Source organism: Aulonocara sp. 'chitande type north' Nkhata Bay, linkage group LG6 (assembly GCF_057382095.1).
Source record: "Aulonocara sp. 'chitande type north' Nkhata Bay isolate Kocher_YH1m ecotype deep benthic linkage group LG6, A_spYH_male_GT1.1, whole genome shotgun sequence".
NCBI classification, from domain to species: Eukaryota; Metazoa; Chordata; class Actinopteri; order Cichliformes; family Cichlidae; genus Aulonocara; species Aulonocara sp. 'chitande type north' Nkhata Bay.
This window is the reverse complement of record NC_141349.1, coordinates 17918090-17932332: the sequence shown is the minus strand read 5'-3', so window position 1 is coordinate 17932332 and position 14243 is coordinate 17918090. Positions and strand designations below refer to the sequence as shown.

Here is a 14243-nt window from a genome sequence, read left to right as displayed (position 1 = left end):
ATGAAGTGAAGTGAGGTCAAGTTTAGGCCCATTCCTGACGTTATGAAACCATTGCTCTGATGGTGGAAAACTTTAATCAGCAACTGAAGAACTGCAGATATCAAGGAGTATTTTAAGATGGAATGTTATTTTGGATAAGTTGATGCTATATTAAAATTGTATACAGCTTAAATATCAAGATGATAAATTTGACCATTCAATTTGTTTAGCGAGCTCTCCTGCATGAAAAATGCTTACGTATATGAGCTATGCTCCATCAGCTCCTACAGCTGTGTGTGTGCCATGATGTGTCACTGTGGGATATTTTACTTGCTGTGAACTGATGTGATGTAATTTAATCCTTCAGTCTGTGATATGATAGCTATGATGTCAGGCTCTACCTCAAAGCACCAAACCCCAAGTGAAGGATCTGTGATACATCTATACTGTACATGTGTGTTGTTTAGTGAGTGAGCTGAAAAGCCTGGGAACTGAAACTGAAGGCTGATAAAAACACGCACAGAAGCGCGCGCGCGCACACGCGCACACACACACACACACACACACACACACACACACACACACACACAATGTCCACAAGATTAATACTGAATCGATTTACCTCAGCCTTCTGACAGCAGAAACAACTTTTTTGCAATCTTAAATCACCAACTTTATGCTACTTTTAAGCCTTAACCAAAAAAACAACAACAACACAACGGTCACACAAAGCCTTTACTCACCCTTAGTGAAATTTCGAGGTCAGAGACTCACCTCGGTCTTGTCTTTGGAGCGAAGAGCACTCTTGCCATTGTTGGCTATGTCCCTGGACGGAACCACAGTTATCTGTTGTACTGGCATGCTGCTGTTTCCAGGCAACGCTCCGGAGTTACTCCCACAGCATTCCCAGTCCTGTCCTCCAATCTGCGTCCCTGCGTGGGATCTGTTCTCGCGTCCGCAAGCTCGTTCCTGAAATAAGAAGAGGCACTCCCGGATCGCACTTATTTATCGAGCCAATCCGGATCATCAAGAAGAGCGGAGATGAAACGGGATCAGGTCACCGTGGTAACAAGAAGATAGCAGGATGGTGGGGTGTGAGGTCGTCATGACGACTGGGAAACTACTCCACAGTGCCCACCACCTCCTCCTCTTCCTCCCCTTTTTTCGCTTTCCTCCTGAGAGCGAGACAAGAGAGGAAGAGTTGAGATGGAGCTGAGCAGTAAACAAGGAGGCAGGGAAACTGTGTTGTTGTGACGCACGTGTGTGTGAGTGTGTGAGAGTATGTGTGTGTTCTTGTGTGTCTTTGCAAAAGGGGTGGAGCCAGGATTTTGTCGCTGTATAACAAGCATAAGGTCCACGAGGATTAGGGTTTAGACTAACCTCAATCTCCTCCTCAGACCAGTGGCGCTGCTAATAAGCTTACACAACTTGTGCACATGGACAGCACTCACTCATACACACACCTAATTCCTTCAGTCATGTTAGGCAATTAAACGAACATTAATATCTGACTCGCTATGAAAGGACAAATCTCCAGCCATATCAGTCTTCACTTCAAAGAGTGCGTTTGTGTGTGGGAGGGTTGTGTGTGTGTGGGTGGCAAGGATGTAATCCTATTTCACATGGTCTCGGGTCACGAGGATTATGATTGATATAACCGGAAAATGTGTGACTGAAAGTGATTACTGAAAAGCAGGGGCATCTTCACAGACATGCTCAGGTAGTATTAGAGAAACTAGAGCCAGGAGTTAAACTAGGAGCAACTAAAGATGCTTTTAAAAAGTAGCTCAAACTACTTTGTGAGACAAAGAGTTACAAAATACATGTGACACATTTAAAAAATAAACAAAGCACCCCAATATTCACAGGTTACACATAAACTAGGGCTGTGCGATATGACCAAAATCTCATATCCCGATATAAGAATTCTATCGTCCGATAACGATATAAATCACAAAAATGTAACATTTTCTGTAAATTCTGTGAATCTCGGGCAGCTCGTCTTGCTGGAAGTGTTTCCAGCTGCGCGTCATGTAGCTGGAGTCGAGTGTTTTAACCGATGCATGAAACTATACATTTTTAGACATAAGTTGTAACAGCCGCCGTTTTCTTTGTATTTATTACACGGCGTGCTGCGGGGAAAAGCCTGTTCTAACGTTTGAGTCTAAGGTTTATTTTTTAGCACCTGGCGGCTCTTTTTTACTTGTCATCCGTAAACAATCTGCTATTTCACGTGATTCAGTTTATTTTGAAAAGTCTCAACAGGATCTTGAGCTTTATTGTGAAAGGTTTATGTGGAAAATAAACAAGCGGACACGCGATGGTGTTACCATCGTTGTTGCTAACCACAACGCATAAAAACAGGTGCTTGTCTGTCCATAGTGTGGTTATATAAAATATAAGAGAAAGAGAGAACTTTACGAAATTAATATAGGCACTACAGTGACCATCAAAATGGTGAAAAAATATTGCCGTAAATAGTTTATTTTGCGACATCATGAAACAAACGACAGCGTAAAATGAAACTATAGACGTTTTTATATCCTCATCTGATATATATCGTTATATCGAACAGCCCTAACATAAACCCTCAAAAGTAGGCCTAAACAAACAAAAAAATTCATCTGGGCTTTTGATGAGGACACATCACAACTCCTCACATTAAATTCCTGTTGTTAACAAATACGCTTTCATAGGATCTTCTTGGTTAAAGACTGAACCAGTTTTCTTAGATTATATTGTAAGGTGAAGACCCTGCAATATTATTAAGAATGAATGAATGAGTGAATTAGAAAAATGTTCATCTGTTGTCAGCATGTGCTCGTTTAAGGTGGACTGAGCCAAAGTGGAAAGCTGTAATCTGGTCTGATAAATCAAAGTCAGGAAATCATGGAACAGCCATTTCTGGGCTAGAAAGAGACACCATATAGCTTGTTTTTGGTGCACAGCTCACAAGCAATTATATGTGACTGTATGGAGTACCATTAGTGTGCAGGGCACCACTGTGTTGCATCATCTCTTCTCCTCTGAGTGTTTGGGAGCTAAGGAGTCCAAATGGTTTTGCACTGTTGCAGCAGGATTTCAGCTGCTCAGGAGGTAAGAGCCTGCTTTGTTGTATTATTCATTTTGTAATGCTCCAAATGTTTTTTCAGTGGGTGACAGCTCAGGAATGCAGGCAGGCCAGTTTCAGAGATATTATGAAATACACGGCATGAAAAGAATCCCGAAGTGTAATAGGAGAAGAGATGAGGGTTAAGAGAAGCCTTTTGAGAGACTTATTTTGGGGCAAATAAAACTACATTTCATGAATTTTCTTGCAAGCTTTAAGTTTACTCCATGACTTTATGCAGAAAAACTAATGAAAGATAACTTGTTTACGTGATTATCTGTGTGAACACCTATATCAAAGCAGAGGTTTTTACAGTTTGCGGGTTTGGCCTATTCAGGTGCGTGTAAACACAATGCCACAATCTCCCCAGGAGTGGATGTCCAAGCAAATCCCAGCATTGCACAGTCAAACCATGCAATACTCAAAGAAATCTAAGAGCTACATCTCAGACTCTACAGACTCTAAGTATGGCTTGTTTGGAAAGGTTCACTCTCAGTAAAAAGAACATGGCAGCATGGCTTAGCTTAGCTTATCCTAGCAAAGCTGCATCTGAAGAAAACTGCAAGACTTCTGGAACAATGTACTTTATTCAGATGAAACCAAACCAAACTGGCCTAAAAACCAAACTCAGCATTTCAGCACCAACAGCTCACACCAGCTGTCGAGTAAGGTGGTGGAGAGATGATCATTTGGGTTTGTTTTCCACCCACAAAAGCTGGGTACCGGGCAGTCATTGAGTTGACCATGAACTCTTCTGAACACCAAAGTATTGTAGAGTCAGATACGAGGTCATCTCTGTGACAGGAATAAAGAGTACAATGATGCCAAACACAGCAGCAAATCTACAACAAAATGTCTATAAACGGAAACTAGCGGTGTTGCAGTGGCCCACTGAAAGTCCTGACCGCAAACTGACAGCACATAAACAAATGTCCACAAACCTCAATGCACTGAATTTTAGAGAAGAGTAGGTCAAAATCTCTCCACAAATTCAAGTTATATCAGCTCAAGCTGGCTTTACAAGCTACTGAATCATGGCTAGGACTGAATTCATTTACCATTTGTCACTTGCATATATTGTTATTTTGTGTTCTGTTATGTTTTAGTCAATCATAATGCTTTAATGTAAACACAGCACATGTAACCTTGGCTCTGCATACTATCTCTGTTTGTGGTAGCATTGGTTACATTCAGTACATCTGTGTTCCTAAAGCTAAATGTCACTTAATCATTAGTCGATTTGAATCTTTCATTTGTTTATGTAGTTTGGTTATATTTACCACTGTGTGTTCCTTTGTGCAGGTCCTATATGTGAAACAGGTATGTGGGAAGATGCTGTTTTCCAGAGGTGTGGACTCGAGTCACATGACTTGGACTCGAGTCAGACTCGAGTCATTAATTTTATGACTTTAGACTTGACTTGAAAAAATGTTCTAAGACTTGTGACTTGACTTGGACTTTTACACCAATGACTTGGGACTTGAATTGGACTTGAACCGGTTTACTTGAAAAGACTTGATATTTTACCCCAAATATAAAATTTAACATGCATATTATATAGAGATTGAAAATGTGACGTCATTCACGGGTAGAACCGCAAAGGATTCTGGGAACTCGTGGCAAGCGGTACTAGCGCATGCAGGCTTTCAATTGAAATCAGTCACACAGCGATAAAAAGAAACACAAAAATGTCAAGAAGCTGTTGTATTATTAACTGCAATAGCCGGTCGCATGACAGCCACGGGAAGCCGACGGGTAAAGAGATCGGTTGTTATCGGATTACGTCGTTGAAGAGAAATTGTTCGAGCCATGTTTCCGAAGTAACAAAGACGCGACGGATGGTCTGGATTGCAGCCATTCAAAGATCAAATATAACGTCCCAGAACCCTCCAGCTCACAGGTTAGTCTGCTCCAAGCATTTACACAAAGGTCAGTCTGCTGTTGTAGTTAACATAATTGGTGATATAGGTTACAAGCAAGTCTGGCGCTGAACAGAAATTGTCGCGCTATGCTCCTTTATTTATTGTGCATAAATAGTAAATTGTCCTGACACAATATTGCGTTTCGCCTCTGTTATTGTGGTACATTGACAAAAACATATACTTTTATTCACAGGATAAAACAGGTTTTTTGTATCACTAATTGCCCAGTACGATTACAGCATACAATATTGTTGTCACTGCTACATTTCTGTGATGGGTACCAGAAATTATTTCCACTACTAATTAATTACCGTTGAGCTCAAAGGTCCTATTAATAAACGGTTAAGGAATGTGTATTTATGACGACGATTTGTGAGACTGGTAAACTTATGATACGTACGATGGTCTTTCGTTCTACACGGTGCATTTCAAGGTCCTGCACCCATCCGTCGGTAAACTGTACCTGGGCTTGTTGCAGTGACCTGAAGTTACTAAACTTCATGAGTGTATGCACTCACTCCAAGAACCGTATGATTATAAATATGCATATAAATATGCTACGATGAGATAGCTGACTTCATCTAACTAGCAAATGTTTTCCAGGCTACGTTGGTGATACAGTTTTTTTAATGTGTATGATATTTTTGTCATGCGATTTTAAAGCCGGTCCTACAACCGCATCCAAGAATAACATGCAGCTTATCTCAGAACTGTCGGTGAAAATTATTCTTGGAGCTAGGTTTAATTGAGCTGCATTTTAAAGAGGTGCAATTTCACAATTTGTGTATATTTTCTAAGTTCACTATTTTGTCATGTGTTGAGAAAAACAGATTAAAAAATTACATGGTCTAATATTTACATTTAGCATAACTGCAACATTATTTTTTCGGTTTTTTTTTTTAAAGACTCGAAAGGACTTGAAATTCAAAGTTTCAGACTTGTGACTTGACTCGGACTTTTACACCAGTGACTTGAGACTCGACTCTGACTTGCCTGACATTACTTGAGACTTGACTTGAGACTTGAGGATAAAGACTTGAGACTTACTTGAGACTTGCAAAACAATGACTTGGTCCCACCTCTGCTGTTTTCCTATCACTTTCCATGCTGCTTATGTTATGCTACCTTCAAAGGATTGCACAGAGCTGTATAAAAACGTATTTTTACACATGGATGCATGTGCGTGAAGGTATTTTGAAATAGCTGTAAAATTACGAGACACTCGCTTTTATAAGGATTTTAGTTTAACACAATATAGCTGCAATCAAGTATAATGTTACGTGCGTGTGTTGGTGGGTTATTTGTTTCCTAATGTGTGTATGCAAATTCACCTGTGCAGGGGCTCGGCTGTGATTGGTGGACCTAAGGAACGACCTGATGTAACTGGTTCCTGCTGTGGACATGAACTATAAAAGGGCGACTGAAGAGCTGCGGTGCGGGGGATGTGGCAGACTTCCCGTGCACTTGCCTCAGGTCCAGACGGAGCGGCCGTAGCTATTTGGTTAAAAGGTCGGGCATGTGTGTGAAGTGCGGAGCAAGTAGGGGTGAGCTGCCGATTATTTTGGGAAGCCTTCTTTTCTCCTGTGTTTTTAGACCAGGGAGGTCAGACTGTGTTATTTCTTTCTTTTCTTTTCCTTGAACAGGTCAGAGGGGAACCGAAGCCTAGGTTGAGTTTTGTTTGTTGTGTTGGCCTTAGCTCACCCCGAAATTATACACTGCCACTACCATTGTTGTGAATAAACTATTGTTAAAAGTCCGATGCTGTGACTGTGTCTGTTTGGGCGTGGGAAGTCATGGGACACCCCGCTCCTGTTACGGTCATTTCGAGCCGGGTCGTAACATATAAGATATAAAATAAGATTTATTTTTAAATACATTGTTTTTGCATTGTTTCTAACCAAATACAGGGTTTTTAAGACTTGCAGAATCACTACATGCCACCATTTTTTCAACAGAGTTAGTGTGGAGTTCACAAACTGCCTACATGCACAATAAAATTCAGAAGATTACAAATAGCAGCATTCAAGCTGCACATCTCAGGGGACATAGAAATAGTTCTATGTTTGGCTTTTTACGGATGATCAGCAAGCATTTATTCTCAAAAGAAGGTGTTTTTTGTGTTTGTTTTTTTTTATTAAAGCATTCAAAACTATATCCTAAATCCAAACTACCTTGGGATGTACAGTACTTTATTTATTATTATTATAGGTTATAAGTTAAGTGGTTTGAATCTTTTAAAATCCTTCTTTTTTTAATGAACATGCTCTTGTGCTTTGGTTGAATTGAACTTAAACTTTCTGTCTCCAGTTTGTTAGTTTCTCACTTCTCCAGACTGCAAGATTTCCTGTGTGGAATGATTTTCATGAGCAGTGACCCATAGTTTGACAAGCAGCAAGTGTCAGCATTCAGAAGCTTCCCAAAACCACTCCAGACACTTATTTGTGGATTTATTTTAAAGCACCATCTAAATTAACTTTAATTTTAAGAGATTAAAACTGAATGCACAAAGTCAACAGTTACATTTGCTTTGATTTTGATGACTATGACCCTGGAATACAATCTTAAAACCTCTATTTTCATTCTCCTGTTCTGCTTCTACCACCATCTTTGCTGTTCCAAAAGTACCCTAAAATATCTCCGCTCAAACTATCTGTTCTTATGCTTTTATTTCCTGATTCTTTTGCAGAACGCACATGAGCTGTACCACAAGAACATCGACTGCATGCTAAGAGCAGTGACAGCCTTGGTTTTAAAGAAGTGGTGGTCAAAGAAATGCCCCAGATAAGCCCACCCACATCCTTTTTACTGACACATACATACTAAAATAAACATCACCACAAAAACATATAATGGCAATGGTAATCAGAATTAATACTCTTTGTGGTTCCACATTTTCCAAACACCATTCCTTTATCAGTTACAGTCTGAAAAGCTTCAGTTTGTCAGTGTACATTTAAAAGAATACAAGCATGTGTTTACTGGATGCTCGCACTGAAGTTGGGCATGGTTTCAGCATACAATTTTACCACATCACAAGCCTTGAGAAAAAACATTTTCTTCCACAGAGAGGTTCAGTTACTGAGGAAACACAAAGCTCTTCATCTCACTGTTTAAGACCCAAACCCAGGAAAAGCAACATGCTTGAAAACAAAATGCATGCTTTTGGAGTTAGAACTTTCTGTGTAAAACACACAGAGACACAGACACACACATTCAGGGGAGGCTCAGGGCACCATTAATAATTACGGTTAATATGATCTCACTTAAACTTGAGAGGGGACGTGTAAGTCAGCTCTTCACAGCTCTTGCAAGTGCATGACACAGAGAGAGAGAGAAAGAGAGAGAGAGAGTGTGTCAGAGAGGACATAAAGTGTATGTGTGTGTGTGTGTGTCGTGTAATGCAGCTGCTGCGTGATGATCAACATCCACAAGCTTCTTTACTTCGCTAAGTAAGTGTTTCTCCCTCATTTTCAATTGCTGTGTCATATGATGTTGGATGATCTCACTGATGAAACTATCAATGTACAGCTGTGGGAGCAGGCGTAAATAGATGGCCTCTTCATTAGCTGAGCTGGAGATGCTGACCATCATGTTTTCTCTCCTGGTTTTTGCCCTCTTCACACTTGGAGGGATGCTCAATGAGGAATGTGGACAGTCAAATGGTACAACCAAGACACACACACACACACACATACACTAATGTCTGGACTGTGACTTAGCGTCTGCACTCACACTTAGGTAAAATAGCAAAATATTAGAGCACCAAAGTACTTCAAAAATGATTACACATTTCAAATAATAATAATATATAAATACATATATACATTCATACATATAGGAAATTTTTGTCATCAACTTAGTGAAGTTTGTCAACTCTGCAAGCATTAAGCACGTGTGGCACACATGTTTAACGAGATTTGGATTTCCACATAACAGAGTTATTTCCACATAACTGAGAGTTATTTCCACATAACTGAGAGTTATTTCCACATAACTGAGAGTTATTTCCACATAACTGAACTTTCTATATCTTCCTCCTGTTAAGACAAACCCGTCTAATTATGAACCTCAGCTTTGAAGCGTTATCTTTAACCTTATTTTCACACAATAAGGTTCTCTTTGTATTTCATTTGTACTTCCTTTGACTGGAATTGCTGCTTTGTTTTATATATTTTATGTTTTAGTGATATTAAATTATTATTATATTAAATGTATTATATTTTTTTTCCATTGGTTCATTTATACTTCCACTTAGAGAATGCTTCAGATAAAAAAAACTACCACTAGATCACAAGGCAAACTGTCCAGGCAGGATATAAGATTCTTATATATCTATTTACGATCTACTATCATGAATGAACCCCACACAATTTCTATCAAATGTATAAATCATATTTGATAGATTTATATATATATATATATATATATATATATATATATATATATATATATATAAAATTATTTATTTTAATTAATTATTTTGTTTGGCATCACATTAATTATTAAATGTTATTAATAAATCATTATTATTTTATGTGACCAGATCTGTGATAAAGTATTGCATTTTGAGGTGAAAAACCAAAGCAATTAACTTTCTGTTTCCATTTTCTGCAGCGACTAACACAAACCCACAAAACGATGTGCTGACTGTCTGACTTTGATGAGGGTTATGATTCAGATACAGAAGATTCACAGGGGAAAAGCAGCCCTCTGAGAATGTGACAGTCAAAGCCACCTCCTGTGTGAACCTGTTGGTTACCAGACAAAAAGTTGAACTGATAACCTCTGAACACAAGTGCATGTGTACTTTGTTAAAGGATCTTGCATAGATGAGCCATAGGGGAGTGGCCTACACTACACATTTTAAAAGAAAAAAAAAGGACTGAACAAAGAAACGCCTGCTTTAACAAACAGTGTCAAGTCAGTATCTCGTGCCTGCTTTCTTTGTGAGAGTGTGAAGACAGAAGGATTTTATCTAACCTAGATCTGTAAGCAGCTGCTTCTACCAGTAAGTTTTAAAAGCTTAACCGTACCTGCTCTTCTTCTTATTCACTCTTTTCTTGTACCTCCTCTTTGAGTTGCTCAAGGATGTTTTCTTCTACCCACTGACGGTTACCTTTGATACTGGAAGGCAGTTGAAAAATCTAGGTCAAAAACAAAAGGTGTGTTTGGCAGGTTGTGAGCAAGCCATCTGATCACTCTATTGAAATGAGAAGTATGAATCACTTGTGCCAAGGCTCAAAGGCTATCGCTAGTGTGAATGCCTACATTTACAGAGAGAAAAATGTAGGAATCACAGGCCATCTGTGGTTGGCTACACTGATTCATTCAGCCTGTCTGTGACAACATAAAAATGCTCTGTTATTCAGCACCAGCTCTTGTTTGACAGCCGTGTTTTCATAAACATGTAAATCTATAACTATTTTGCTTACCTGACACGTGATGGCTAAAGAGTTAAAACAAAAAGAATATAATAAAGGATGTTTGATTCTGAAACTCTGCTGAAGATTAAAAATTTATTCACTGATGTTAAGTTCACAGAAAGTCCCTGAAACTTCAGTGACTGTACTTTTTTCTTTGATTTTTCACACTGACTGTTTTATTCATGGGAGCCCGGCCTGGAGTTTCAGCCTGCCACTCATACTGCGATACCACTGTACATTTCTTAACTTTCTAAACCCAGCAGGTGATACTGCTGAGGTTGTGTGAATTCTCACATTTCAAGCTGAATATAAAGCAGAGAAGTCTCGAATGTAATGCCAATTCCAAGTTTATACAGCCCTCTGGTGGCAGTGCATGCAGAACTGCACTCGAAGGATTGCAAAAGCCTTTAAAAAAAAATCGTCTACTGAACTCACTTACAGCCTGATTTGCTGGGCAGTTTACAGAGAATTAAACTGTTTAATATTTTAAAATGCGCCCCATTTTCATGAATACACATAGTCCATAACTTAATCTTAGAAGTATACACTTACCAGCCACTTCATAAGGTAGATGTTAGTATTCATTTTGCGGTACAGTGCCGCTTTAATTCAACCTGATATTGATTGATGATTTGTTCATACTGACACAATAGCATCACACAGCTGATAGTTGTCGGTTCAACCACATTCCATCGGATTCAGGTCTGGTGACTGTGGAGGCCACCTGAGTACAATGCGCTCATTGTCATTTTCAAGAAAGCAGTTTGAGATGATTTGACCTTTGTGACATGGTGTGTTATCATGCTGAAAGCAGCCACCAGAAGATAGGTCCACTGTCATCATAAAAGAGTGGACATGGTCAGCAAAAATACTCAGGGAGACTGTGGCATTTAAAAACATGCTCAGTTGGTACTAATGGGGCTAAAGCATGCCAAATAAACATCTCCCACCACCAGCAGCCTGAACAGTTGATACAAGGCAAAATGGATCCATGCTTTCACACCACACCAAACTGTGACCCAAATGTTGCAGCTAAAATTGATATCCATCAGATCAGCAACATTTCTACAACGTTCTATTGTCACATTTTGGTGAGCCCGTGTGAAATATAGCCTCCTGTTCTTAGAGGACAGAAGTGGCAGAAGTCTGCTGCTGTAGCGCATCTCTTTCAAAGTTCTCACCATTCTCTGTGAACCGTAGAGATGGTTGTGTGGGAAAATCCTAGCATTTAAGCAGCTTCTGAAATACTCAGACAACATAACACATTTGAAAAGATTAAAACCGCCTTTCTTTCTCATTCTGATGCTCACTTTGAACTTCAGCAGGTCATCTTTATCATTTCTACATTCCTAAATCCACTGAGTTGCTGCCATCTAACTGGCTGACTAGAAATTTTCTATAACAAGCAGTTGAACAGGTATACCCAGCATAGTGGTTGGTGACTGTATAATTAGAAGCAAGAAGTTTAGTGAGCTAGATTCAAGATTGTTTGTTTGTCACGCGCATGGTTATACAGGTATAACACGCACTGAAATGTGACCTGATACGCTCCTCGACTGTGCAAAGAAATAAAAAAAGAGATCCTTTCTATGAGTAGTCTGCATGTTCCAGCTTTGCCAGTGTGGGTTTAGTAATTCCAGCTTTAGGCGTGGAAATGAGCCTGTGTGGTAGCTCTGTCTGTGCCTGAGCATAAAATTATACAGTGAAGCTACACTGTGGCAAAGAGTAATTTCTTCACTCCTCTGTATAAATGAGTCCTGTTTTGTGTTGTATAGTTGTGTAGATGGAACTGCCATTCACTGGCTTTGAGCTGACCTTCATCATCGTTGCCTTCATCATCTTCACTCTCTTCAGTTTGGCTTCAGTCTGTTTTCAACCACAGGCAGCCCGGCCAGGTACACATTTAGCCTCTGATATCACCACAGAAACCAACGTCAGCCTCTCTAACGCCGATTATCTATGCTCTATCTCAGAAAAAGATGTCTATGAAGTGAAGAAACTGCAGCCATGTAACAGGAAGCAGAGAGTGATCATCAAAGAAGCTGGACAGAACACATAAAGCAAACATTATAAACCCCAGCTGAGTGAAGGCAAAACTGAAAACACCGCTTACTGTTCTTCTTTTTTTTTGTATTAGTGTTGACGCAATGCCCATTACAGTAGGTTCCCACAATAAAGATAAGGTGGCAATAAACTGTACCCTATTAATTATACAGCTTCGTGAGTTATGAGTATTGTTATAAGGCTGAAGGTAATCATTTAGAAGTGTAACACAAATTGCTAACAGCATAACGTGATCTCAGCGTATTTGTTCAGGTATCTGGAGAGGACGATTAGATAAACTTGTAGAGCAAAGATCCTGTTTGTACAGTTTATCACTGTAACACCACATCTTTTCTTTCCTCTATGATAATTTGCTCTTTAGCTCCATCTCCAGTTTTAAAAAAGCATCAGCTGAATTCTGAACTGAGGCCACAGAAAAATAGGTAGAGTTAAATGCCGTGGAGCTGAAGAACCAGACAGAGCCGAACACTGATGCACAGATCTCTGACAAGCCGTGATGTCTGAGTTAGGATTTAACAAACCAAGTGACTTTCAGCCCCTGCAGCCCTCGTGGGGTGACATCCCAGGGGGTTAGAGGCTGCTCCCTGTGGAGAATGCCCCTCGACCCTTAAGCCCTCCATCAATCCTCTGCAGTCAGCCGTCTAGCTGTTGACATGAAGCGGAGGAGGAGCTCCAGAATAAAGCAACTGAGGAAGATTTTCTTTTAAAGCCAGCGTCTTTGGTGTGTAATGATGATCCTGTGTGTGTGTGTGTGTGTGTGTGTGTGTGTGTGTGTGTGTGTGTGTGTGTGTGTGTGTGTGTGTGTGTGTTCCTGTTCATGTGTATATGCAGCCATTGAGGTTAGTATTGGGCTGTTGAAGAGATAAAGGGTCTTCAGAGTAATTAAGCTCTGGCTGGATGGCTACAGCCCTCATTAACACTGACGATATTGTGGCATGACAACAGACCCACTATCACTCTAATGATGGTCAATGAACTCACCAGGCCACAATCCACACCCGTGCACAAAGACACAAGGGCAAGGACACACCCCTACAAATTCAGACATCACGGCACATTTCAACTATGGCCACTCGTTTCATCACCTACACTCTGCTCCTGAATGAGAAACAGAACAACCCACACAAGCTCCGGCCATCACGTCAGCTCTTTGATTCATAAGACCTTAGACTATGGAAACATCTCACGTGCAAACCATCCTATAAAGAGAGGGGTGATCATTCTTAAAAAGAAACAAACATAAACTCTTCCATATAAAGCACAAGGAGGTCATAATTATATGCAATCTTTGGACTATTTGTGAAATCGTGGTCTTATAATGCCAATATTTGTTTTTATTTTATTTTCAGCCCAGCAGTATTTGCAACAAGGCTTATAACAACCTATATGCCTATATTGGCCTTCATTTTTTTCTCATGTAATCCATTCTGTATCAAATCACCCAGAAATTTCCCAGAAATTCAGAACTCATTCACATTGTCTTTCTTGAACAACCAGCAGTGTGTACAATGGAAATGTGTTCAGCTTTCTATTATAACATGTAGCCCAACTGCTAAATATTTACATCTGAGAACCTACGATGAAAAATATTTATAACTAAATATTTCCGTTAAACCGACTGGTTCTGGTATCTTTGTTTTTAGCAAAATAAATCCTTGATAAATCATAATACTGTGTTATATTGGTCATGAAATATTTCAATATCACCATTGAGCAGTCCCGCTGCTCATGATTTTTTAATATAAC

At 39.7% G+C, this 14243-nt stretch overlaps 1 protein-coding gene and 1 long non-coding RNA gene across 5 annotated transcripts in view; one reads left to right on the top strand and one right to left on the bottom strand.

The window, feature by feature from the left end:
* The window catches only part of marchf1 (membrane-associated ring finger (C3HC4) 1), a 14896-nt gene extending 13629 nt beyond the window's left edge, over nucleotides 1-1267 (bottom strand). The window contains exon 1 of one of the 3 annotated variants that reach the window (XM_086295353.1): nucleotides 754-1267. In XM_086295353.1, coding sequence (XP_086151479.1) covers nucleotides 754-840 — 87 coding nt within the window. In that variant the 5' untranslated portion in view covers nucleotides 841-1267. Of the gene's footprint in view, nucleotides 1-722 lie in introns of all 3 variants that reach the window. The other 2 variants (XM_086295355.1, XM_086295354.1) reach the window with 2 other exon arrangements.
* On the top strand, nucleotides 687-14243 carry LOC147327616 (uncharacterized). 2 transcript variants are annotated; one of them, XR_015129871.1, is made up of 6 exons: nucleotides 687-3075; nucleotides 6350-8459; nucleotides 8539-8672; nucleotides 9625-10018; nucleotides 12209-12328; nucleotides 12407-14243. It is a non-coding gene; the product is annotated as an uncharacterized LOC147327616 (long non-coding RNA). The 2 variants fall into 2 exon arrangements; XR_015129870.1 differs by lacking the exon at nucleotides 687-3075 and having other exon boundaries at nucleotides 5906-8459.